This window comes from Balaenoptera acutorostrata, chromosome 11 (genome assembly GCF_949987535.1).
Source record: "Balaenoptera acutorostrata chromosome 11, mBalAcu1.1, whole genome shotgun sequence".
In the NCBI taxonomy this organism is placed as follows: Eukaryota; Metazoa; Chordata; class Mammalia; order Artiodactyla; family Balaenopteridae; genus Balaenoptera; species Balaenoptera acutorostrata.
The window spans coordinates 94,363,209-94,390,892 of record NC_080074.1 but is presented as its reverse complement, the minus strand read 5'-3'; the positions used below and the strand labels follow the sequence as shown (position 1 = coordinate 94,390,892).

Below are 27,684 nucleotides of genomic sequence, written 5' to 3'. Positions count from 1 at the left end.
TCTACCCCACTTCATCTGAATGATCATTCTCCCTTATCCTTGTTATCAATATTTCACCTTTTTTCTTTCTCTTATGTGTATGGCTTGGCCTCTACGTAAACCTCACATGCAGTTTACACTGCAAACAAGATTGAAAAAGTGACCCTATTTCAATTCAATTTATTTCTTCCCCATCTCAATTCTCCATTTTTGCCTATATTGAATTTTTGGAGAGAGAAAAATATGGGAAAATAAATGAAATATAAAACTGGAAAGTGAATATAAAAACTGAAATGGTAAAAATGGCAAATAAGGCATTGATTCTGTCTAAATATTCAGTTTATACTTAGTTTAAATACTTCTATCTAAAGGAAGGTTTGTTTGTTTTTATTGGGGGAGATAAAGATGGAAATTATTTCCTTTAAAAGTTACAGAGCTGGAAAGATCCTTAGAGACCATCTGGTACAAACTAGAGAGTTTCAAAACAATTCTTCTTAATTCACAGATTCTGACAGAGGCATCTTTTAAAAAATGGAAAGTCATCCAATGGCATTTGCACTAAGTTAGAATTATAGACTGGAGACATTGCTCATCAAAGCCAGCTCTATAAAGGAACAACTGAAACTTTAACAAACAATTAATAGATGGAAAGCTCAAAGAAGTAGTGAACAGTGCAGACACTAGCACCTCTATTTGCACTAAACCAGAGATAATCATCCACAGCTCTCCAAATGATGCCCATGAAATGTTACCTATCTACATGGCGATGAGGAGTTGGCTTAAAAGCAACAGCGGCTTCCCCTTGGTCCACATGGGGCCCTCTTCCATAAATGTTATTGAATACTGTGTACCCATCAGCTGGAGGATACTCTGATACACTGGAGTGCTGAAAGACAGAGGAGGAAAGATTAAAGAATCACCAATACTATTTGAATGAGCACTGACGTCAGTTAACAAGAACCCTCCACTACATTGTGGTCAGTTTCATTTTCAAGTGATTGACCATTATATGTTAATAAATTATGAAATGAGGGCTTTTGTCAAAGACCTATTTATAATAAGAAAAGTAATTAGTGCAAAGACTAAATCTTAATTCAGGAAATAACCAATGCTTTTATTATATAAAAGCAATAAATTCTTTCCTCTGGTATTTCAGTAATAGGTGATTTTGGTATTAGGCAGACTTTAACAGCTTGTATAAAATAAAACTGGTTTAAAAACAGCAACAATAAAACCCTTAACTTTTGCTTTCTATGTTTAAGAAACAGACCTTTACCACCCTAGCAAAGTAAATACTATCACATGAAAATCATCTGAACTCTATGCGTTAAAATTATACCACCCTCTCTCATTATTCTCATTTTTTAAATGTACACGGACACTATTTTTAATTTTTTTTAAATGGCAGCCCTATTATCAGATTTACTGTTAAGGAAAACACAGAAACGCAAAAACACATTGATCTTGACAGTCCAGGATAAGGAAAAAGAAAGTACTTTGTCCAGGATAAGACAAAGCTGGAGTCACTTCTTTTTTCAGTTAACACAACGCAGACATGAGCCTAATGGGCTACCGGGAGGGAGAACCGAAATCTATGGGTCCCATTAAGCAGCATGGCTTTAAAGCTATGGGGCAAAAACAAAGAAACAAACCAGAAAAGTTCATCTACGAATTCTGTATTGTTTCCTTATGTAAAATGAAGTATGGTGGATGAACAACAGACCCTAAAGCGTTGGAATTCCTTGGCTATTTCAATTGTTTATGGATTCACTGGGACAAAATATTTGAAATTGGGAATGTTTTAGAAAAGTTCTGAATGCACATTTACTGTAGTTGATTCAAATGACAAAGTTGGCAGGAGTAAGGCTGAGTTCATCCACAGGCAGTGTAGGTGAGGTGTCTCCAATGGACTGCTATTGATGTCAAAGTACCCACATTATATTACTCCTGTGGAATATATATCAGGAGACTGCACTTAACATACAAATACAGATAAACAACTTTTACCATTTAAATACCTTAGCCAGCAACAAAGTGAAAAGGCAATCTATAGCATGGGAGAAATCATATACCTGATCATATATCTGATAAGAGGTTAATATCCAAAATATATAAAGAACACATACAACTCAATAGCAAAAAGCAAATAATCCAGTTAAGAAATGGGCAGAGGAAGTAAAAAGACATTTTTCCAAAGACATACAAATGGTCAACAGGTATATGTAAGGGTGCTTAGCATCACTAATCATCAGGGAAATGCAAATCAAAACCACACTGAGATATCACCTCATACCTAATAATAGCTATTGTCAAAAAGACAAGAGAGAACAAGCATTGACAAGGATGTGGAGAAAAGGGAACCCCTGTGCCCTGTTGGTGCGAATGTAAATTGGTGAAGCCACTATGAAAACAGTATGGAAGTTTCTCGAAAAATTAAAAATAGAACTACCATATGATTCAGCAGTCCCACTACTGGGTATAATACTGAAGAAAATGAAACTAGGATCTCAAAGAGAATTCTGAACCCCAAGGTTCACTACAGCATTACTCACAATAGCCAAGATATGGAAACAACCTAAGTGTCCATCACAGATGAGTGGATAAGTAAAATGTGGTATGTATGTATATGCAATGGAATATTATTCAGCCATGAGAAGGAAGAAAATCCTGCCATTTGTGACAACATGGATACATCTTGAGGACATTATACTAAGTGAAGTAAGAAAGACAGAGAAAGACAAACACCACATGATATCACTTATATGTGGAATGTAAAAAAAAAGAGTCAAGCTCATAGAAACAGAGAGTAGAAAAGTGGTTGCCAGAGCTGGGGGTGGGGGACAGAGGGAGAGGTTGGTAAAAGCGTACAAACTTTCAGCTATAAATGAATAAGGTCTAAGGATCTAATAAAAATGTGGTGACTATAGTTGATGACACTGTATTATATAATTAAAATTTTCGAAGAGAGTGGAACTTAAATGTTCTCAACAACAACAGATAAACATGTGAGGAGATGGATGTGTTATTTAGCTAGATGGGGGGGGGGAGTCCTCTCACAGTGTATACATACATCAAATAATTACGATACACACTTTAAATATCTTACATTTTTATTTGTCAATTACACCTCCATAAAGCTGGAATTAAAAAATAAAATAAAGAACAAATAGCTTAATTAATTCAGTTCATCACTTCCCTAGGAGAGACCAGAGGCACTACATGATCAGGCCATTTTTTTTTTTTTTTTTTTTTTTTTGAGCCTGTGCTTGGTGGATTTTTTTTTTTTTTTTTTTTTATTGATCTACCTGCATTTAAAATCGATCAGGCCATTTTTGTTGTTGTTGTTAAATGCTGTTATAAAAGGGAGGAGTTGAGGAAACAGAATCACCCACACCTTCCGCCTGGCTCTGAACATAACAGTGAGGTCGGACAGTATGAAGTCACCGGGTCCTGAGAATGACTGGGAATATCAGAAGGGAGGAGAGAAATGATGACAAGTGACTAACTGATGACTACACAGCACTGCTCAGGGCGGCTGCTGCTTCAGAGGAAGGAAAGAAGCTGAGTGCTGCCACCCATATTTGTCATGCCTTGTCACCTATGCCACCAGATCCTGAATCACCCAGGTCTTGTTCTGAATGCATTTATTATAGGTGCAATGAAGTATAATAAAATCTCTCTTCTGGGGATGATTGCATGTTACACATTTTTAAGTCACCATTACTTTGGTCTCTTTTCCAACAAAATCTTAAGGTATAAAATCCCATAGAACTGCTAGCAGGTGCTTTTCAATTCATTTTTTTTCAAACCTCTGAATAAGTGCTTAAGCCATAAAATGGACAATAGTTTACAACAGGAAAATGATAACTCATTACGAGGAAGAATTCTCAATAATTCTTCTTTTAAAGTTACTTATTCTCTGAGAGTAGACAAACTTTTACACTGGAAGCCAGAACACATTACTCTCTCTTTAAATAAACAAATTGAAAAAGAACTCACAAAAGTGCATTTCTGAGGCATACATTATAAAGTGGATATATTTTCTTATTTAAGATATGAGGACTGTAAACTAGAAATTTCTATGATTCGAAAATACTCAGCTGTAACTATAGCAACAGCAAGTGTATCATAATTTCATGTTTGATTACATTTTTTTCCTCTAGAAAAGTTGCCCTTTACGAGGAAGGAAAATTCATTGTGATGAGGTCTGAACTATAAAATACAGCTAGGGACATATGTCTGCTAACCTGCACCCAGAACTGTGAGGTCACCTTCTTAATCACTCAGTTACAGGGAAGGGCAGTTACAGAATCCACCTGTACCATTATATGCAGCCAGAGGAAAAAACAATTCCAGTAGAAAAAGATTACTTTCAGAGAAGTATATTTGCTTTATTTTTAAAGTTTCAGAATTTAACCAATCTTCTATAACACTATGGCTATTGTCAAAAGAAACGATTTTAAGAAATTTAATTTATATAAATGTTTCTCCCTAAAAGTGAGGATATACTCCAGTTGCCTAATTCATTCCTTGATATATTTGCCACATTGTAAATACCCACAGGGATCGGAGAAGATTAATCTAAGGAATTAAATAAAGGAAATGAACAGGACTTCAAGGAGGACCTAGTCATGAATTTTCTGTTGCTTCTTCAAACTAGACCTCATTCATCTGACTCCTTGGGCTCTGACCATCCTGCTCAGTGTGGTTCAGCTTTAGGTAGTGTTCAATTTTCTTTTCTGTCAGAACAAGAATTGCCATAGAAAAATCATTTTTAAGGAATGTGAAGAGATCATCATACCCAGTTTCAATCCCTCGATTTGCTCCCCCAATAAATCACCATCTAAAGCTTACTAAAGATCATAAAAGATACAATATATTTTATGATCTCCGCAGGCTGTAATAGTGTTATAAATCATCATTTGGACCTGGGACTGGAGTCCAGGAGAAGCTTTGGCTTTCTAGCCAGGCTGATAGGACTTCGGGAGGTTTAGAACGAGGCCAAAAAATAAAAGAAAGAAAGAAAGAAATGGGACATTCGGGAAAGAGCTGCTTGGGAGGGGCTTAAAGGTCCTGGGTCCAAGGAACTGTCTTGAGGGTCTGATGATAGGAGAGGAAAATAGAAAGAATAGGCCAAGCAGCAGTGGGGCAATTCCCTGATAAGCAGAGAAAGCACACAGTCCAAAGGACGGGATCACCAGGGCTCAAGAGCACTGATACGACGGACAAGGAGGAGAGCTGGCAGGTTGTGAGGTGTGATACGGGCTGGGTTTGGGCTTCACAGGGAAACAGAGCAACTGTCACCATGACAAAGAGGTGAGAGGTACCTAGAGCAGCAGGACATCTAGTCCCTGATTTGAGAACAGTCTTCAGATCAGTAAAGGGAGAACTCACAATCAGAATTACAAGAGAACACACAGACTACTGCACTTCCCACAACAGATGATACTGAAAGACTACCTCTGTGGATAATCTTTTTGTTTCTTGCTTGCGATGCTGTTCTGCTGCATTTGCCACAGACTCGGTCAGTTGATAGAGATCTGGCTCCACTGATGCTCCCATGAAGTTCAGCATCGGGGGCTCCCAACCACTGCGGAAGCGCGGGACATAGGGTGGGATAAACTGTTCTTTTGGCCACTCTGCTCTGCAGAAGGACATTAAGACATACAAACAGCAAAATTAAGAAACACCTCCACGCTCCAAACGATCTTCAGTAAGGCTAGCCACGAAAAAACAAAAACAAATAACAACAAAAACAATTCCCACCTAGTCTGCCCTCTTTCTATCCAAACAGAGAAAGTAAACATGTTTATGCTAGTATTTGATGCTGATAAAATGAAAGGAAGGCTGAATTCTAGTTTATGATCTGCTTTCACTACATTGCCTCAATTCTCCATTAATTCAACCTTTTAACATAAATATACACCTTCGACAATTTGAGAAAGGAATGTGAAGCTAGAAAGCTGGTAAGTACTCAGGACATAAGCTTCTCAAAGCATCAAGTAGTTTCTGATCCTCATCTTTCCCTTCACTCCCCTCCCGTTATCATGAAGCTTCCTGATACGAGATGTATTCTTCAAAAGACAAACAGCAGACAATATTCTTAAGGCTCATGATCTTTTAAGTTATGAAGTCTCCTAAAATGAAGCACATTACTGATTTTATAAATTAAACGGATCAGCTAGGTTTTCATCAGTAAAATCAAGTTAGTACTAATCTGTAATATAATCATGACCCATTCATCACTTAGTAACTCTGAGACTTATTCCTATAAGCTCCTAATCACTCAGGAACCACAAAAAATAACTGGGAGAAACATTATTAAATTCTGCTAAAATATGTTGTTTTATCTTTCACACATGATTTAATTCTTCAGGTTATATTTCTAGTGTGATGAAATGATTCAGGTTATTATGTTCCTTTATGATTCTTTTTTATCTTTATGAGTTTTTAAGTCGGTATATTCATTTCCTAATACTCTAAATGATTAGGATCTGAAATGACCATTTTCTCATGTCAAGGGCTAACAATATGAATTCCTTTTGATGTAGCTTTCCTAATAGTCATTAATTTTCTCATTTTGAGGTAGGACCCAAGACAAAGAAATTAAAAATCCTGAACTATTTTAGTACTATGAGATCTGATAAATTTAATAGGGTTTATGGAAAAAAAGGAAAAGATCTCTACCTAGGCTTACCATAAAATCATAACCTACATAAATCTAATAGATTTAAGAAATCTATTTAACCAGTTTTTACATAGTATGATATATAAATATGATACAATATGTTACATTAATATATAAATAATATGCAAAAATAAATTTAGATAACATTTTCAATTAAAAAAGCAACAACTGCAGTGCTCTTAAAGAATCTTCTGCTTGGTAAACCACTCCATGTGTAAACCATATTCCAACACAAGCAGTTGCCGAAGTCCAAAATATAAGTGGGAATGGTTTATATATATTTCAATAGAAGAACAGCAGAAAAAAAAAATGAATTGGTCCGTTACTTTCAGGCTAGCCTAAAAGCATTACGAAGACAAACTTCCAAGTGACCATACTGAATGATTTACTCTAAGTAGTGAGAGAAATAAAAAGAGTCAAATAAATGAGGAAAGCAGAAATTATTTAATCACATATAATGAAATGAGAAATATTTTTATAACTTGCTTGGCTCAGCAAACTTGAATCCTGCAATTGTTAGTGATTTCTTTTCCACAGTCACTTTACTGACGAGATACAATTCTTAAAATTATCCCCTCCTCTTTTCCATTCCCACCACCATGGCTCTAGTCCCAGGGAATGCTGATTAATAAGGAACCTCTACTATTGCATTATTGTCCCAAGGGGCCTCATGCCTCTAGTAACTTTTGTCCATGTCCTTATTAGACTCAATGACCAGACTGATCTTTCGAAGGTCCGGTTGTGTCACACTCCTATTCACAAAGCTATTGGTTCTCCGCAGCCTACAGAACCATACTCCAGCTCCTTAGCATGGCACTGGGAGCCTGAACCCAGCCCTGCTCATCTCTGTACACCTCATTCATCACTATTCCTCTGCCCTCCATTCTCCACAATCCCCCACTACCCAAAGTCTATACTCCGGCTAAACCCACACTCACGCTCCATTCTCTTGACTTTTTGCTTCATGGCTTCACTAACGCTGCCCTCGCTACTGAGCATGCCCTTTCCCTGCTACGTATTTGTGGAAATCCTACTCGTCCTGCTGAAAGGCAGCTGAGCAAAATAATTACGAACATCTACTTCAGGGCCAGGTTGCCTGGATTCAAATCCCAGGTCTGTCGCTTACGAGTTGTGTGGCTTTGGGCAAATTACTTAACCTCTCTTTGCCTCAGTTCCCTCACCTGTAAAATAGCATAAAAATGGAACCTACGTAAAGTGCATGGAAGAGTGCCTAGCAAACACTATATGTTCACCCTTGTTTATACACATATACCTACTAGTGTTATTATCTGTTGATTTTAAATGCCAGCTCTTCTTTGAAAGCTAACCACCCTCCTCTCTAAACCCTCTTCCTGACGGCTCCATCTTGCCAAGTGACAGCAGTTTATTTACGAGTCACCCCTGGTACTCATCGTATCTTACACTGCACACTTCTATGTTCTCCACTAGACCTCCAGCTTTTTAAGGGTTTAGCCTTTTTCATCTACAACACCTACTCCTTCATACATAGAAGGTTAAATGAATCTCTCACTAGATTCATGTACTAAACAAAGAACAATACTTAAAGTATTATAGGTATTCAATGCTAGACTCATATATATGTTTACCTGGCTTTCATCCACGAGTCTCCCAATGACACCCACAGCTGCCTCTCATCAACATTGACAGTGTAACTCAAGAAATCGATTGTGTCCTTAGTCAGTAGGGGGCTGAGTACTGAACTGGCTAGTTCAGGACCTCCTGTTGCCTGCACAACCTAAAATGGCAACAAATCATTTTTTAGCAAGAAGATGATGATTATCTATACATTTTCAAAATGTGTAGATAAAAAAACCCATGATAAAAACAAGCAGTTTTTATATACTCAAATTAAATCTTCATCCAGATCAATCTTTCCAGCCCAATGGTGCCTAATAATCTAAAATGAAAAGTTAATAGTTTAACAACTTTCACAGGATCTATCTATTGGCTTCATATGACTGTACTTTCCCTGGAAAGTACTAATGGCTATCCAGAGAATTCTAAGTCAGGTGGTTTAATGATCGCTGCCTTAAAAAAATATATATGTATTTCTACTGGAAAATCTATTATATCAAACTTGAAAAATACGGTTCTAGAAACGAGTACTTTAGGGAGAAACAAGGCTCGAGTTAAGTCTACGGCTGTGCCTATAAAGACATACAAAAATAAAGGGATCCAGAGAGAAAGGTGAGGGAAAGATGAGAACTGGTCCTCTGAATCTATGGTATTTCTTCCCAGAATTTAATTCTAGGAAATCGCCCTGATTTAAAAGAGATAACTTAATGATTAGCAAAAACAAATAAACAGGTGCAACTCTCTGATAAGCAAAATGATGGTAAGTAGATGTCTGAAAGCTGCTCCAATTTTATTACTCAGGGGCTATTTCCTGGTTAAGGAATGGTATCTCCTAGAGCAGAAACCAGAGCCCTTTTATAAAAATCTCACCTTCCCAGAGATACGGCACAAGAATAAAGGGATTTTTTTTTTTGAATGGCTCCAGACCAAGAGTCAATTCCTCTCCAGCCATCCAGGTGTGCTGAGCCTGCGATGCTGTTTTATGCCTCTGTGCCTTTGCACATGCTGCTTCCCAGCCCCCAGAAGGCCCTTCCTCATCATTTTAAACAGAGCTCTCCTCGGGTACCACCTCTTCTGAGAAGCCCTTCTTAACCCCACAGTGTAACTCTGAGGCACCCTGGGCTCCTCAAGCATGCATGTCAGCTACACATGCCATTGTAACTTGGGCCTTATTTTTCAGTTCTCCTCCCTTGAGAACTTGGACCAAAACTTATCTGACTTTGAACTGCAGAAGACACAGGGTTAGGGGAATGAATGAGAATAAGTGAAAGAAAAGATGAAGGATAAAGGAGGTGGGTAGACCCTTATTCGAGAACAAAACCTACCCTGAAAGCCTGGCATAGTGATTTTTTTTTTTTTAATGTCCAAGCCCTATAAGCTCTAATAAATAGGCAGGAATAACTGACAGGGATAGTAAGGAAGTAAAGAAATATTAAAGATCTTTGGTTTAACAGTGGGAATAGGGAATGGAACAAAGGAAAGTAAATAAAAAGCTATGGGCCATAGTTCCCTCTGAAGAATGTAAGTAGGCACATATGCCTGCGTGTGTGCTGTGGGTATGCTTGCGTGGAGATGCTGAGGATACAGGAAGGAACTCAACAAGGTTTAAAGCCACTAAATTTTGTCTGACTGGTAGCAGGCCCTGAATTAATGTTCCTTTCCATCTCTCTTGTCCAAGTGAAATGTCTGGGACTCTGCAGACAGAACATTAAAAGAAGCAATAGAAGTACTATGTTTGGGAGACCATTAATAAGGAGTCATTTTTGAGAAAAGAAAATATAAAATAAAGCAATGTTTTCAGATACATAGCCTGATCACAAAGACTAATTTTTGTGTTCTACTATTTTATAGTTCTACTCTGTGTAATGTCTAGATATCTACTTATGATCTGTGAAAGACTTGTGAAAGGAATGAGAAGAGGTGGCAAAAACTGCTTTATAAACAATACTTCCTAACACTCTAAGTATCAAATGTGTTGAAGAATAAAGAATAAAAATTTTGTTAATGAGCTAGCATCACTTTCTTTGCATATGGATGGCCTTGATCTAATTTTTAAAAGAGCTTAAAAAGCAACAATTCTTCAACAATAACTAAACAAGTAGAAATCGGATACTCTATTTATAGCAACAGCATACGGAAGCATTCATAAATTATTGATGTAGGCTCGGACTTTCACCTTCCAATTGCTTATCACCCAGTTCTGACATTCATGCTGATAAGGTTACGTACTTTCCTATGTTTGTAAGCAATATTCATTTCATATTCTACTTCAGGTCTTGTCTAGTTACCCTTGGGGAAAGAAGGATGAGATTTATCCCTTTTTGTTACTTGGATCCTTTGTCTCATTTTTTTCTGATAATCAAGCAAAATCTATGAGAAATGCTTGAATTTGCTCCATTTTTTATAAAGATTAAAGAACTCAATGACCATGGTCTTCATATGCTCTAAATCAAATTAGTGAAATTTATCTGCTTCACAGTTACCATTCTTACCCTTTAACAAAAATCATGGAAATAATCACACTACTAACAATTATCATTACTGCTATTATTATTCTACAAAGCAATTGTTTGCTCTTTTGACAGGATGAACCATTCAAAACCAGTCTACACATCCCTGTCTTGGCCCATCAAATAGGAAACTCTGTCCTCCGAGAAGTATTTAAAAGAAAGAGATTCTGCCTTCTTTCCATTCCTCTCTCACTTGCCCTCTCCACAAAAGGAGGAAAGACCTATCAAATTTGTGGTCTTGTGGAACTGTAGAAAAGGGTGATTTGTAGCCCAGTCTCTTTTGGAATCTGTCTGTGTGTAAGGCCAACAGCTGTTCCATCTGCTTTCTGTTGCCGTGCTTTTCCCAAATCCCAGCACTTTTCTTTTTGCACTCAAATGTTATTTCAGCTAATTCTCCCAGCTGTCCTGTGGACAAGATGGTGGTATATGTTAGTTTGGAAAAACCACTATTAGACCGTTTGCAAATACAAGAAATAGAAAATGGGAAGGGAAGTATATTACTGTACCTATTTCATTAAACGTATAAGAAAAGAGCATACCTGGGTACTGAAAATCTAGAAAATGAAAATGTGTATCTTGGATCCCGGCCTATGAGACAAGTGGTATAACCTTTTGCTGGACAAACTCATGGAAACATCCAGCTCCTTCACGAAAGGAATTGTTCCCAATGCACCATTTTGTTATCTTCAAAAATTATACCTTATGTAAAAAAACACATGTGCAAGAAGGGAGTTTTCCGGGAGAAAATCTGTATTATGTACATATCACTAGACCTGGCACATATGGGCCTCCCAAAGACTGATAATTGTCCCCCTAGTATCCATTCTATTCTTCTCCCTTCTAGAAAGAGAAGCCCCTACATTTTAGATGGACACATAGCCACTCTGGTGGAGACTACATGCCTTTGGTGTTAGGGATGGCCATATGCGGAAGTTCCCGCCAATTGGATAATAGCAGAAATTGTCTAAGTTTGGAGTCACCTCCTTAAAGACAATTCTTTGCCTTTGTACTATTGTTACAGGACATGGAGGTAAGTCAGCTTCCACCACAGAAATGCCTGACAGAGTATCTCAATTCCTCCTCTTGGAAACAGTTTCTTCGTTTGGCTTACAGAATACCTACCATGATATTCCTGTTTTTCTTCTCCTGACTTCCTGCTTCTTCTCACTCTTCTTTGCTGGTTCTTCTCACTCTTCTTTGCTGGTTCTTCTCACTCTCCAATCACTGAAATTACCTAAGGCTCCATCAGCCCTTGTTCTTCTTTATTTATCATCACTCCCTTGGTGACATCATCCAATTTCTTGGCTTTGCATGCAGAGGATTTATAACTCTAGGCCTGATTTCTCCACTGAACTCCAAATTCATACATTCAACTACCAATGCAAATTTCTCCATCTGGATATAAGTCACTTTTGACATTGTCTGAAGTGAATTCCTTACCTTCTGGCCCAAACCTGTCTTACCCCCAGTCTTCCCCATCTCAGTTAATAATTAGTCCATCCTTCCAGTCTTAAGACAAAACTTTGGAGATATCCTGGACTCTCATACAACACTTCCAACCTACCAGCAAATTGTATTGCTTCCGTTTAATAACCAGAATGAGGGACTTCCCTGGTGGCACAGTGGTTAAGAATCCACCTGCCAATGCAGGGGACACGGGTTCAATCCCTTGTCTGGGAAGATCCCACATGCCGCGGAGCAACAAAGCCCGTGAGCCACAACTACTGAGCCTGCTCTCTAGAGACCGTGAGCCACAACTACCGAACCCGTGTGCCGCAACTACTGAAGCCCACATGCTCTAGGGCCTGTGCTCTGCAACAAGAGAAGCCACTGCAATGAGAAGCCCATGCGCCGCAACAAAGAGTAGCCCCCACTCGCCGCAACTAGAGAAAGTGCGCACACAGCAACGAAGACCCAACGCAGCCAAAAAAAAGAAAAAAATTAAGAAAGTAAATAAATAAAATAAAAAATTAAAAAAAAAATAACCAGAATGAAATCTCACCACCTCCAATGTTACCTGGTCCAAACAACATAATCTGCCATCTGGATTATTTCCATAGCCAGCTCAGTCCCTTCTTCCCTCAAATTTCTAAACATTGCAGTCAGAGCAATCCTTTTCTGCTGAAACCCCTCCCAAAGTGTCAAAGGTTTCACAATGACCAATAAAGATATAAAGACCAATAAGATATGTCCTCCTGTTTGCTGACTTCATCTCCCTCTAGTTGAGATCTCCCCCCTCGTTCTATTCAAGTCACTGTACCTATTTCTTCCAAGAACATGACTTGTATGTTACCATCTCAGTGCATCTACATTAGCTGTTCTCTGTCTGGAATTCTCTTCCTTCAGAAACCCACATGACTCATTCCTAACTTCATTTACTCAAATGATACCTTCTCAGTAAGTCGTTCCCTTAACCAACCCTATTCAAAAAGTGTAATACTCCACAACACACACACACACCACACACACACACACACACACACACACACACACACACACACGGCACTCCCTGTTCTCCTTCCCTGCTGTATTTTTCCACATAGCATTTATTTCGGGTGAATTATTTATATATTATTTAGGTTATTGACTGCCCCTCCACACTACAACATAAGTCCCGATAAGAATTTATGTGCTTTGTTCCTGATGAGCTACTAATAATGGCAAGCACATAGCAGGCTCTCAGTTAATATTTGTTGAAAAAATGAATGAATGAATAAGTGATTGAATCAGAGACAGCTCAGGAGATGGAGGAACACCTCACTGAAAGAAATCTGGATCTCTGAGTAACTTCATGGAGCAAAGACATCCATCCAGCATTGGACTCCTCACACCTAGCTTATTTTGTGAGAAGGAGAAAATTTTCTATATTGTTCAAGCCATTTATATTACATACTAGTATATACTGAAACACTAGTGTCCAATAAATGTTTATTTCTTTTCATTTCCCTAGCTCTATCAGAGACATCAGTTTCCTCAGCTATAAAATAAGGTGTTTGGACTAGATGATTTCTAAGGTTCTTTTAAACTCTCAAATTTCACATCCTCAGTGTTCACAGTAGATGGCAAAAGAAATAGTACCCATGCAAGGCAATGAAGAAAAACTGTCTCGATAATCTAGACAGACACGTGGGGTTGAAAAGATGCTAAGAATAATTACTTTCTTAAATTAACAAAATCTTACCATATTTAATGGAGTAAATAAAAAATGAACCAAATCTGCAGCACTAGGATTCTGGATGTGAGACTTCAATTTGGCCTGTAACATTAAAAAATCAGGCAAACCTATTACTATGATGTAATTGAGCCAAAGGCAGACATTCAAAAAGGTTCAACATAGACTCAAAGGAAGAGGTTTTTACTACTAGTTTCACTTTTTTGTATCTTAATTAGCATGCATGAGTTAGATTAGGAGAATTTCATTTTAAAAGACTGGAGTCATTCTTTTCTGATTAAATCTCTTAGATATACAGATTTTTGCAATCTGCTCTTCTAATTAAAGGGAAATCAAAACATACATACAAAAAAAATCTATAACAACAATTTAATCTCTTAATTTGGTCAGGTACATCCTGGCTAGACTTTGATCTCTTCCGTTTGTTTCTCTTAATTGTATATAAATAAATTTCACTTACCAGAAGGTTAAATCCATGTTTAAACTTTTGGAAACAGTCAACAAATGAGTCAGGAGGTGGAGGTTTTGCCCTCAGTGTTAAAACACCCTCTAAAGAAATAAATGGGACGAGGGGTAGATGAGAGCAAAGTTCCAAGAAAACTTATTCAATGAAAAAAATTAAAAAACACATTTATGTTTGTAAAATTTGATGATCACATCAGATATCATGCTACCTAGTTACCCTCCCACATCTCATAGTCTGACTGTAACAAATTAAGGTGATCCAGCATTTGAAATGGATTCCTCTACCCTTAGACACTACCAGATTACTCATCAATTCCATAGATTTATATTGTAGCCCTTCTATGTACCAATCATTGTGCTTATCACCGTGAAGACTATAAAAATGTATAAGTTACAGGCTCTACTCTTAAAGGCCTTAAAATCTATAGAAGACATGAATCAGATAAGTAACAGAGATATGTCAACTGAGAGTTTAAAAAGAGACTACAGATGGGGAAATGTATTCTTTAAGATGTTTTGTGGGGAAAGCAGCTTTTAAGATGGGATTTGAAAAGTTTGTTCCAGGGCAATTTGGTAAGAAAAACATCATGGTTGGATAAAAACAGCATTAGCAAAAACATGGAAAAAGGAAATTGCATGTACATGAAACAACAAACATAAAAGCAAAGAAACATGAGAATGGAAAAGCAGATCAAGGTTAGATTGTGAATGACCTTGACTGCCAGACCTCAACTGCCAGAGTTTGACTTATATCAATAGAACATGGGATTAACATGCTTTCCAGCAGAAGAATGAAGTGACCGCCTTCGAACTTTAAGAAGACTGTCCTCACAGAATGGAAGACTAAAGCCTTGAGGGTTGCTTAGAAAGCTGGGTAAAAAATGAGGCAGCTTGAAGCAGTGCTAATTATGAAAATGAAAAGGGAAAAAACTGGGTACAAGGGACCGAAAAAATAAAATCAATGTTGGTTATAAGCTAGAGAATGGACTCATAAAAAAAAATCTATGGCTTTGAATCTGGATGACCAAGAAGATAGTATACCCTTCGTAAACAGTACAAGAGGAGTAAGTGGTTTGAGACATCAGAAAGCAGTAATACTTGATTTCAGAATGTATGGAGGTGAGGTATATCCACATACATCCATCTAGAAAACAAGTCTACAGGTCATATGCTTATGATATAGACAGAGCTAGAGAAAGATTTGGAAGTCATGTGAAATAAAAGGAATATTTATTTACTATTCCCTTATGTATTTCAATCTATACCATTTTGTTCCATAATTATAATTTTATACATTTTGAGGTCATTTTAAATAGCTGAACCACAGCATACTTAAAAACTGCTTGTAGGTGACCCGAATGTACTGTTTCGTGTTTTGTGATAAGAAATTAAAATCCACTGACATTTTAAACTATTTTAATGAGAAAAGTCAATCCTTTTATTTAACAAAATAATGAGGTTCTATATTTACAATTAAATAAATTCAAATATGGGAAGAATGGTGCTATGACTTTCTTTAACAGACATTACTTTTATAATGACTAATGAAAACTATAGACAGATGGTCACTACTGAATCTCAGAGTCTCTGTAATTTAGGTAAAGTGTCCTAGAGTCTTTCTTTACTGTGGCCAACTTGGGACCAAATGGACTCTTCCCCAGCCTCATCTTAATCTCTGCCTACATCACTGGCGCTATCTCAAAACCAGAAAAGGGACCTTGGTCCCTGGTCAATGGAGTCTTATTGAACAGCTCAGAAGGGCAGAAACTCTGCCTAGCACTGGCATTCTGAATGGTCTTTAGAAGGTTAAGAAAATCCAACTTACCTCCTGGTCCTTTCTTTTTACCTTTCTTAGCTTTCTTCCTTTTAGAAAGCTCAGAAAATGCTTCAGCTGCTTTTTGGAGTTTTGTGATAAAAAATTCAATGTCATCCAAAATGTGGTTTAAGATTTGCTGGAATTAGAAATTACAGAATAAAATATAAAACAAGGGAAAACTATTTTTGCCTTAGCTGTACACTCTGAAGGAAAATCAGAAAGTTAAAAAAAAAAGAAAGAAAGAAAAGAAAAAGGAACACCTCCCGCATGCAAATTTCAAGTTTATCACTAATTCTAAGAAAAAGTTTTGAACTAAATATACCTGTGGCTAAAGTCTAACATTTACATTTTTTTTAGCTTAATTTTGTTCTATTTTCAATACCATAAAGAAAGCATTCACAATATCTATTCAGATTATTACTTATTTTCAATTACTCTGATTTTTTCACTGTGCTCGCCCACATAAAGTTAGGGGAAAAATTTCCAAGAAACAGTTTGTTAGAACAGCACTGATCATTTCTGTTTTTCTAATAAATTTTCCAGTAAAGCACTGACAATGTTATTTCATGGAATTAAAGGGCTATACAGTGTTATGATAACCTAATAAACACATAGATAATCTGCAATAATAGGCATTAATAAGCATTTCTTCTGGGTAAAACAGAATTAATGATGCACTGTGCTTTCAGAGATCATGAGATCAACTTTGATTATACTATATTGTATATTATATTATACATATTATATTATACATACTATAGTCTTACTAGACTTTCTCTTTTATGTGTGAAACTTGACATTCTTTTAACTAAAGAGTAAAAACTGAGATTAAATAAGCTTTTAAGTATTAAATAAAGTTTTAAGTATTAACAAGTAATACTGTGATGTAAAAATTAAATTCCAAACTTCAAATTCCTCTAAATATTTGTTTCCAAATAAGCTGAGAACATAAGTAGAGTATAAAAAGTAATTATGCTGATGTCATATTTTATGATTATGTCACAGGACATTGTCATTCTGCAAGGAAATTACTATGGAGAAATAAAAATAAATATAGCCTTATCCTTTATAAAGCATTAAAATGTACTTATCTACCCTTAAGAAATGCCACATAACTTTTATCTTTCAGGCATTATAAAATATTTTAGAATAAATGCCAGGAAGACAAATTTAGAAGATATTTCAATCATGGGTTACAAACTATGAGAAAAGAAAAACCCCTCAAATTTTGATAATTCAGTTTAAATTCCTTTACAAACCAGCTGATATTCTAGTTCTATCACAGCCTTAGTCTACTAATTAAATACCGGCATAAAGGCAAAAATAGTTTAAAAAAATAATTCAAAGGGCATAACCACCACTGGAAAGAGAAAATATAGTTTCCACAAAACACCTTTATTTAAATCAACTTAATTTTCCCTGTTAATAATTTTTCCTCTTAAAAAAAAAAGCCAATGATATAAAGATGACTATTTCACTTACCACATCTCTGTCAATGCGAGCTGCCATCATCTCAGGTGTTTCTTCCTGCTGATGATAATGCCTCTGTTTCTCAACTAAAGAAAAGAGAATCATATATCTTTCAACCTGTTGCTTAAGTGATACCAATATAGATAATCAAACATGCAAATTGGCTAGAAAAGAGCATCATTTGCAAAAGGAAACACCTCCACTGGGTACAAAAATCAAAGCTGTGCCCATCATCTCTGACGTGCATCCTTGCTACCACACTTGGCAGAGCTGCAGTACTGGCTTTCCATTTGTATGGGATTGATTTACACTGTAATTTCCCCTCTATTCTCTCTCTTTCCAAAGTCAGCTGCCAGTGGAACCAACCCTAACTTAGTACCCTTTAATTCCTACACAAGAAAAAAATATAAACCCACACTAAGCACCTACTTCTTAAAAGGGGTCGACTAAGTTCTAAGTTCTAAAGCTCCTAATTTTCATACCATCCAACATCATGACAACAGTAAAGCTTTGGGGGTTCTGATAGTAAAGTGCTTCTAAAATTGTAGTCTAATTAAGCTTAAAACCCACAATGTTGGGCTCATTATCATTTTAAGCCACAAGCTTTATAAGTAGAAATACCTACAAGAATTTTCAAATTAAAGAACCAAAGTCTTGAGGTGTTACGTTAGCTCAGTTGGCTAGACCATGATGTTAATCATGATCATTATCATGAACTCCGTCCTGGTACAGGTCAGTTAACACTTCCACTAAACACAGATACTCATTCAAAGATTTCTCAGTAGATGAAATGAAAGAAAAATGGATGGATGAAACAGAAAAACTGTATCATCACTAATGGAAATACAACTCATGATGGATCATCATGACTCATGATGTTCAATACAGAGAACTACAAAAAATATTGAAAACTGCTATGCCTCCTCTATGCCTAACTTTACCCTTAAATGGAATACTTGCCAAAAAAAAGGAAGAAATCACTCAGTCTTACGAAACTTAATCAGTGAAATTTCAACATATGAAATCTTGCCAGTTAGCTGGCTGTTTTACACATGGTTAGCTGCTGTCTTGGCTATAGTGCACTCCAGAGAGCAGTGAGTTGAAGCTGAACTACAGCTATTAGGAACTCCAGTAGGTCCCAAAATATCATTCGGAGGGCACAGTGAGAGAGATGCAGTATTTCTCGAATTTTTCATAATCTGTGGCACTACTCGCATCCCACTGCCACTATTCTACAGAGGTCTATTCTGGAGTCAGGGGTAGAGCTACATTAAGGATCCAAAGAAGGAGTTGGTCCAGCCTGAGTCAGCTGGAGCCTTCAGAGGGACCAGAGGGATACTCCTCTTGGAGGGCTTTCCAACTACACGCTGGCCTGGAGCCTGACAGAACCTCATGTGGTAAGTGTTGTGTTCTGTTTGACCTAGTAGTAAACTAGAAGTTCTGAAAACCTTACCTAACTGTAATTTAAATAGATGAGACTGCACAGAGTATTTCAGACAAAATCTAATGAGGGCTCAGAAACTCCTGGGAATAAATTTTTGTTGTTGTAAATTATATTAGGTTTTACAGATGTTTTTACAGGTTTATTCAGAATGTCTGAAAACTTAAGATGTCTTGTCCTTCCTCAACTTCAAGAAAAACCATTTTGACTTCTCTCAAAATAAAACCTACAACCCCTCTACAAAATAGTGACAATAGCAAAAATATTGTAAGTACACAAGAAGTAAAAAACACTATCAACTCCCGTTTAGTTTTTAAACATAAAATTGTAAATACAAAGTGGATTGATAGAAATGTATGTAATTCCTAAAGACAGAAACTGCTATAAAATTACAGTAAATAATAATTCTGTTACTTTATTTTTGAAAAGCGGATGCTTCAAAGATTTCTTTCTTTCATCTGTTCGGTAGCTGGGTTTATATGTAAAGTGAAAATAACTTTAAGAACATGGGAATCTAAATAAAATGGAAAGCAATTGATAAAATAAAATGAACTCAATCTGGCAAAAATGAATGTCTACTATACTGTTCCAGGTACTATTATAGACATTATTTGCTGTCAGACTCACAGCAACATAGGAATTATTATCCCCATTCTGCAAGTAAGGCATAACTTCACAGGGTCGCACAGGTAGATCCCCGTCTTGCTCCAGAGCCCAAATTTTGGCTCACCGGACTCAAAGTACAGTCCAGTATCACTCACTTTGGTAATCAAGTTCTGTAGGTTAACTACATTGTTAGATTCTCATGAATAATGCTTTATTAGATAAAGGATAAGTGATTTAAGAAGTCACATTGAACTAGGAGGCAAAAGAATTAGGCTATGGTCTCCATTAAATTCAGACTCACTGGATCACAATTTATTCACCCTTAAAATGAAGAGATTGGACCAAACATATTTTAAGGCATTTTCCAGCTATAAAAATTTCAGACTTAGTAAAACACTCTGTCATATAAAAGGTTACACTATGTTCTTTGCCATGATTATTTGTTTTTAAAGAAGGATGTCATGGTAAAATGATGGTACAGACATAGGGCCCACTGGGCAAGTTTACCCAATGGTGAATGCATTTTAGCCCTTTTCCGTCACCCTACCCCTGTCCTGACATCCTGTCCTTTGTAACCACAAACAGTTTGTCCAAAAGAGGACAGTGGTAAGATAATAATAATGCAAAGAACTTGAAGTATTATCTTAAAAAAATATTGATCGTCTCCTGTTTGCTATATATAATATTACCATTCTTTGAGTTGAGTCAAACTTCCTCTCTTTGACTGCTTTAGAAAGAGTCTACTCCTAACACCATATTTATTAAAAGACTGGTCTGGACTCTCAGAGACAATAATCTTACAGTGTCCAAGACTTACCTTTCCTTTACGAAAGATTTATTTTTACAAAACTAACCTCAAGTTTCAGCTCAGAAACCAGCATCAGATTTTGAAAGCGAGAACTAGGTCACAACTCAAAGTAAACGATAAATAAGTACCAATCCCTGGGAATACTCACAGTCCCCTTGGTCAGCTGCCAGTGCGGACCAGGCTGCCACCCGACTTCTAACATCCACCTGGGTCACAGTTCCAGGAGGCACAGGGGCGGGAGCTCTGGGTGGAGGCGGTATACCAGGGTCTGCTTTGGAAATCATCCTAAAAACAGACGAAAACAAACTGAATTTCCACCATCTCTATTTCTACAATACATCACTTCTCTCAATTTTATGGTATTAGTTCTTCAACTTCAAGAAGAACTATGTCAAGGGGTAGAAAAACAAGGATTTCCTAACCATGCCATGTTATGTATATTTATAAATGTATATGAAATATAAAAATATAGAACATTTTCAAATCAGCTGAAAACCAGGTTTAACATTTTTTCTGGGTCCCCTATGATTTGCAAAGGCCGTTAACCAACTAGAGACCTAACATCTATTTATAGTCCCTTTGGCTACCTTCCCTTAAAATGCCACACATTGGTTCATAAATCTCTGCGACAACACAAGTAGGAGGAGCCGTATCAGAGAAAGACCAGAATCATGGAGAGAAAAGGCACACACACATACACCAACAAACTTGGGAGAGCAAATGAGTTGAGATTACAGGTTGCAATCTGCAAAATATAATAATATACCTTCACTGAAAATATATATATTTTTAATTTTTAGAGGAAAAAAAAGACTTAAAGACACACCAATTCTAGCCCTTAATTTCTTTTAATGTTTTTACCTCAGGACATCAGGCCGCCTCTTCTGTTTCCCTCCTTTACTGTCGCTGATTGCACTTTCAATATCTTCACTAATTAGGTTTGCCTGCAATGAAAGACAAGTTACCTGGGGGCTTATGGATTTTTTTTTTGTCTTGATATGTAGGTTAAAACAGAAAAAGGGATGACGTTCCCTGTCCGAAACAATAAATGTCTTGATGCAAAGAAGCGTGTTTTTTTTTTTTTTTTAAATCTGCTTTCGAAACATAACTCTTCCAGTTTTTTAAGTGAAATTTGTAATGACAGGATTGGAAAACTGAAGGAATTTTTTAAGATTATTTAATCCAGATTCCTTTAGTTTTTTCTTTTTTTAACAAAAAAAAGCTATATTTGCATAAAGGCAAAGAGAAAAAGGATTTGCATATGCTGAAAGTATAAACACATGCTGCAGATGTAATGGGTTAACACCTCTGCCTGGGAAGAAGGGAAGGAATCAGAAGTACAAGCACGTGAAGCAGCACCCCTCCTCTCCCCGATCCTCCCCATCCACTGGGCCCCCACTAACCGGCGGAAACCACTCAGTTCCAGCAGCGCTACTCCCAGTTTAAGACAAACCCACATTGTCACGGGGTGGACCCCAACACTGGGTTGTGACCTTTGTGATAACCCCTTTATTTTGTCACTGCAGGTTAATAAAAATTAACTTTCTCCAAATGGTTTGACTTTTCCGATCCTTTTCCAACAATAACCCCTGAACATTTAATTTGGTTTTCTTGGGAACCAATAAGAGATTAGCAGCTAAGAAATTTATTTTGTTTGGTTCTGAAGTTTATTTAGCCCGTGATTATTACTGTATATTAGGTTCTTGCTGGGATGTATTTATCTTCTATGTTGTGCCTGCTTGTTCTCTGTAATTACGTATGTTTTTCTCAAATACATATATGCATACATACATACATATGTATTATACTCTTTTACCATAAGCGCAGGTAATCATAAAATTTTAGAACTGAAAGGACACTTAAAGATCATATAATCTGTTCTTCTTGTTTTATAATTAATAAACCTGAGGAATACTTATATGATGACTTGGCCTAGGTCACACGGCTATTAAATGAGAGCGCTAATGCATCCTAGTTCAGCTTCAGAACATTCTAGTTTCAGGTAGACATTACAAACGTCATTTCAAAGGCTTTCTATTATGTGGGAAAATAAAACTGAAGATGCCTAGGAGTCCTGAATTTCCTATGGGCAGGGTGTGGGGTTGGCTATCATATTTCTAAGAAAAAATTTACTACAGAGGTGAGCAGGAGTACTGTGTAAAGTCCCATGATAAAGAAACTTTAAACCACAAAACTGATGTTGCAAGATGGCCCATATAAAAGAAACCACATATTTCATTGCATTTATATTTTTCATGGGGCACGGAAAAAAATCCATCTCATATGTGCACCAATGGGTAAATGCATATAGCTGTGTAGTGGTCCTTGAGTTTTAATGAGTACAAAACAGCATTCAGTAAATCTGTTTTGGACCCATCAATATCATCATGCCCTATCAAATAAAGCAAACCTTTCATCCTCAAAACTGAAATCCAGAAACTTCACTCTGCCCAATAACTCTTAGTTTCCGGGAGGGATATTAGAGCACTGAAGCAAACACCAGATTTAAAATGTCTTTTAGCATAGATCTCTGTTTTTAAAATGTTTGAATTAAATTTCACTATATTTTCAGAGCAAAATATTCATCTTAATCCTTACTGATTTAATAAATCTAACCTTGCAAAATTCTTAATACACTTTATGACTTTCAAAAGGCACTATATAAAAGTTTGATGAACATTACATATACAAATTATCTACTGCCACAATTCTTTTCAAGTAAGATTTTTAGAAAGTCATTTATGACATAAATTGAAATCAAAAGAAAATTATAAAATACACAATTCATAGTCAATCTTAATTTACCTATCATATTTTAATGTCAAAGAATTACAGAAAAGATCAAGTGACACTTTATGCTAATCTCCCGGCATTTCTTTATAAGATAAAAACTGCCTGTATATGTTATAATATGCAGTCACAGTGATAAAACACTGCTTTGGCGAAGCACCAATCAACTCAACCAAAAATGATTTCCCTTTTAGAGAAATCAACTCATGAAATAAAGATTCAAGTTTGAAGATAAATTCTAATGTCCAATAAAGCATCACAAATTATAATCATTTGAAAATTACAGTGTACTTTGAAATACAAATCTTGAGCGTATGGCATATTATTACTGGTAACTATGCTCAACTCTTTTCACATTATCACTAGGGGATTACATATCTTGAGCAATTATTCAAGTCACATAATTAAACAGTGAACCTTAAATCGATATCATGGAAAATGTCCAAGTGTTTCATTGCAATAATCCATGCTATGTGATTAGTACAGAATAAAGTAGGATGGCATGATTATTTATTGTCCATAAAGAATGACTTTTGAAGAATCAATCTTTAATTATAAGTCCAAGTCCCTCAGTGAAGAATTTAATGTATTATCCACACCTTTTTTTTAATAAACAGAATGTATCTGATTTCTTTTTTTTAATACTATTCTATCTCCTCTTTATTTACTTAGCCTGGAAACCCTACGGAAGATACTGAGGCATTTGTTTTCCTTACAAAATCCTAAGAAACTAAAAATCTAGTACCTACTAGCCATGTGACTGAAGTAGATAATCAAAAGCTGCTGGAACATGTGCTTAAAGGGAAAGAAAAGTCACCATTCTTTTACCTTAATCTCATCACACTGGAAAAGATGAAGATCAGGCTTGTTCTGAGTTGACTCTTTGCACACAAGGGCAAGAATTGAATCATAGTTACACAAGTGCATCACAGCTTGGCAGTGCTGGATTGTGTTCAAAGGAAAATTCTCCAGTTCATTCTACAAAGTAAAAATATAACTTGCCTTATTTTTCATTAGCTATATAAAATCTATCCCACAAAGAGCTCTAGGCATCGTACCAATAATTTTTAAAGTATCCAAATCACATTGACAATGGATGCTAGTAAACACGGTAAATTTGGAGGACGAGTAGGTACAAGTAGGCAGCAAAGATACAAGCCTGGCGGATGGGAGAAAGAGCAACAAAAATGGAAATATTTAACAAAGGAATGTAGTTGTGTTCTTAATAAACAGAAGAAATACTGAAATTAGCATTACTGATTTCCTAAGATTATGGGGTAGAGATGATGCCTTTAAGAGCAGAATAGGTAAACTGAGGCCTCTTTCCAAAATTATTCACCATATTACCTGGTATTCTTTTCCCTGTGGCTATGTAGTTTCAGGTTTTTTTGTTTGTTTGTTTGTTTTACTTGAACAGTGTACAGTCATACTCTTAGTTTCTACCTTCAGCGATCACAAATGTTAGGCTGAGAATAACACATCATTTGCACACTTTTTATTTCAGTGAATCTCTCAGATGAAAAAATTCACTATGTAAGTTTTTCCAGTCAAAAATGTCAAACAGCATGGTCAGAAGAATCTTACTAAAAAATACATTCTTCAAAATGATTAAGATATTTGGTCTTGTGAAAGTGAATATTATTTAATGAGATATATTTAAGGTGCTTATCCTAACACTAATGGCCTTACACAAATAGCGAGTGGTGTCATGATGGAATTGACGGGAGAAATTGTGGGGTTTTTTTAAGTAAACAAAATACAATATCCCTGATAACTAGAACATAAAAAATAACAATAACTTTTATTACAGACAGCACATAGACATCACACCATAAATTTATTCTAAGTCCTGACTCCCTGGGACCCCGAAAAGGTGAAACAAAAAAATGCAGGTTCCATTAAATTAGAATGAAATTTCTGAGCCATACTAGAGAGATAATAACTTTTCTTTCTTTGCAAAAGTAAATTAAATAATACCCCTCCTCTACAATTACTTGAAACTATGAGGATCAGAGAAGCTCTCAGTTGCTATTCTCTCACAGAATTCAATGAATGAATGAAAGAAAGGGCCAATTTTACCCTGACTCCTAACAGACAACAAAGAGTTGTTGTCTTTATCTTAGCAACTCAAACGCCTATTAGATGATGGAGCTCAGAAAAGGCCTTTTTTAAGAGCTCCAGCATCTTATCCGAGTAGCTGTGTAAAAGAAAGGTGCCCAGTGTTGGCCTGGTGGAAGTTAACGTACATACACACAAACCTTTTTATCCCAATTCACTCACTGCGGTTCAAACCATATCACTGGGATATGGTTTGGCCTAGCATGTAATTAATATGTGTCATAAAGAATAGTGCCCTACAGGGGCCTTATTTTACTTTATTTATATTATTTGTTTATTTTTTTGGTATCAGCGCAATTGTTTCTTTGTTTTTAATTTATTTATTTTAATTAATTTATTTTTGGCTGCATTGGGTCCTCACTGCTGCGCACCGGCTTTCTCTAGTTGCGGTGAGCGGGGGCTACTCTTCGTTGCGGTGTGCGGGCTTCTCATTGCGGTGGCCTCTATTGTTGCGGAGCACAGGCTCTAGACGCACGGGCTTCAGTAGTTGTGGCATGCGGGCCCTAGAGCGCAGGCTCAGTAGTTGTGGCGCACGGGGCTTAGTTGCTCTGCAGTCTGCGGGATCTTTCCAGGCCAGGGATTGAACCTGTGTCCCCTGCATTGGCAGGTGGATTCTTAACCACTGCACCACCAGGGAAGTCCCCAGGGGCCTTATTTTAGCACTATGCATTTTTTCCTCACTTCTTCCATCTCATCATACATGGTTAAAAAAACACTGTATCCCTCTATCTCTAGTTTAAAAACATGATTTCGCATGCATAAAGTACATAAAGTATGACATTTTTTCTTCAAAATAACTGACAAGAATATTTTATGTTACTAAATTTTTACCCATTTTCAAACAACCTGACCTAATTGTAAACATAAATATTTGTGGACTTTCTTGAAAATAAAATAGTATAAATATTTCCAACTTGCCTTTGATTCTAAATCAATCAGGCTCACAGCCCTCTCGTCCACTTGAAGAATCATATCTTGAGTCCATATTTTGCCCTTGGCATCAAGCAATTTCAGCTTCCTTATTCCATCATCAACAGTTATCATAGCATCTTTCCGATCCAGAACAAAGGTAGTCAAGTGCTTACGATTGGCAAAAAGAAAAAACATAATACACACAGTCTCTTAGTAAACATTTTCCAAAAAAATAGCAAAGTTAAACTAACTGAAGTCAGCTAGTAGAGAGGGGAGAGACAAATACAAAGTACTCTAGAACTTCATGGTTACCTTATAGGGATAATAAGGTCAAACAGGTTTTTGCTGAATAGAGGAAATGATGCCTTGAATCATAAAATATCTAAATCTGTTTAATACTGAGCCTTGTGGAACTACATAAACGTGACAAAAACAAACTCTAAACAGATTAAATAACATTCTCTTTATTTAATCCATTTTATTCCATTTTGGTTATTTAAATGCTGAACAATAGAAGGCAATCTACAAGGCAGCTTGAAAACTACAGACGTTGGTAATTGACAGCAGCAACAGCAATTCTAGTCTGTAACAACTGTCAAAACTTTTCACTCTACTGAAACAAAACTGTTTAAATGTAATTAAGCATGCTTGAGGCGGTAGAAACTTGGAAATAAGAGCAGTTTAAAAATTACTCCCTGCTTAAATATTTTCCATTATAATAAGCAAATGTCCACCCAAGTAGATTCCAATTAAGAGCAAATATCTGAAAAGACAGCAATAGAGGAAAAACTAAAAAAAAGAAACCATTGCTTAAACAGAACTAGTAATGACTTTAGACAAAACTAAAAGTAAAACTAAACCATCCACTGAAACTGTCAAGGCTTATTTCAAGAAGATTCCATAATACAAAATAGAAGGCTTGGTCCTGTTTTTAACCAAAATAAGGCTGACAATGATAAATGAGTAGTTATCATTTTAATTTATTCTCTATGAAAACAGATTAACAAGATACTTTTATATTTAACATCTGCTTTATAAAAATCTGAAAGAAAAAAGGTCAACACAATTTACAACATCATAGAAATGAAATAAAACATAACTCTGATTATACTACCAATTTTTATGTCCCTCAAGCTTCATTTTAAAGTTAGCAAACATCAAAGCATCTTACTTCAACATGGTATTGGGATATATCTGACACGCTGCTGACACTATCCCGTGCATAATTCTTCCTTTGTTCTGGAAAAGAAGTTTAAAAAGCCATTATTTACCCATGAATAGGCTGATGTTCATATATCAGTGTATCGTGGCCA

The 27,684-nt window shown here is 36.3% G+C and overlaps 1 protein-coding gene across 8 annotated transcripts in view; it reads right to left on the bottom strand.

Annotated features, from left to right (window-relative positions):
- Positions 1 to 27,684, bottom strand: part of EPS8 (epidermal growth factor receptor pathway substrate 8) — a 194,339-nt gene that overhangs the window by 30,063 nt on the left and 136,592 nt on the right. For all 8 annotated transcript variants that reach the window (XM_057556577.1, XM_057556572.1, XM_057556576.1 and 5 more), the window contains 12 exons: positions 27,543 to 27,610; positions 26,378 to 26,539; positions 24,170 to 24,319; positions 21,413 to 21,495; positions 20,700 to 20,836; positions 17,709 to 17,782; positions 16,236 to 16,362; positions 14,406 to 14,494; positions 13,955 to 14,029; positions 8,275 to 8,423; positions 5,440 to 5,623; positions 732 to 865 (listed from right to left, as the gene is read on the bottom strand). In XM_057556577.1, coding sequence (XP_057412560.1) covers positions 732 to 865; positions 5,440 to 5,623; positions 8,275 to 8,423; positions 13,955 to 14,029; positions 14,406 to 14,494; positions 16,236 to 16,362; positions 17,709 to 17,782; positions 20,700 to 20,836; positions 21,413 to 21,495; positions 24,170 to 24,319; positions 26,378 to 26,539; positions 27,543 to 27,610 — 1,432 coding nt within the window. The remainder of the gene's footprint in view (positions 1 to 731; positions 866 to 5,439; positions 5,624 to 8,274; positions 8,424 to 13,954; positions 14,030 to 14,405; positions 14,495 to 16,235; positions 16,363 to 17,708; positions 17,783 to 20,699; positions 20,837 to 21,412; positions 21,496 to 24,169; positions 24,320 to 26,377; positions 26,540 to 27,542; positions 27,611 to 27,684) is intronic.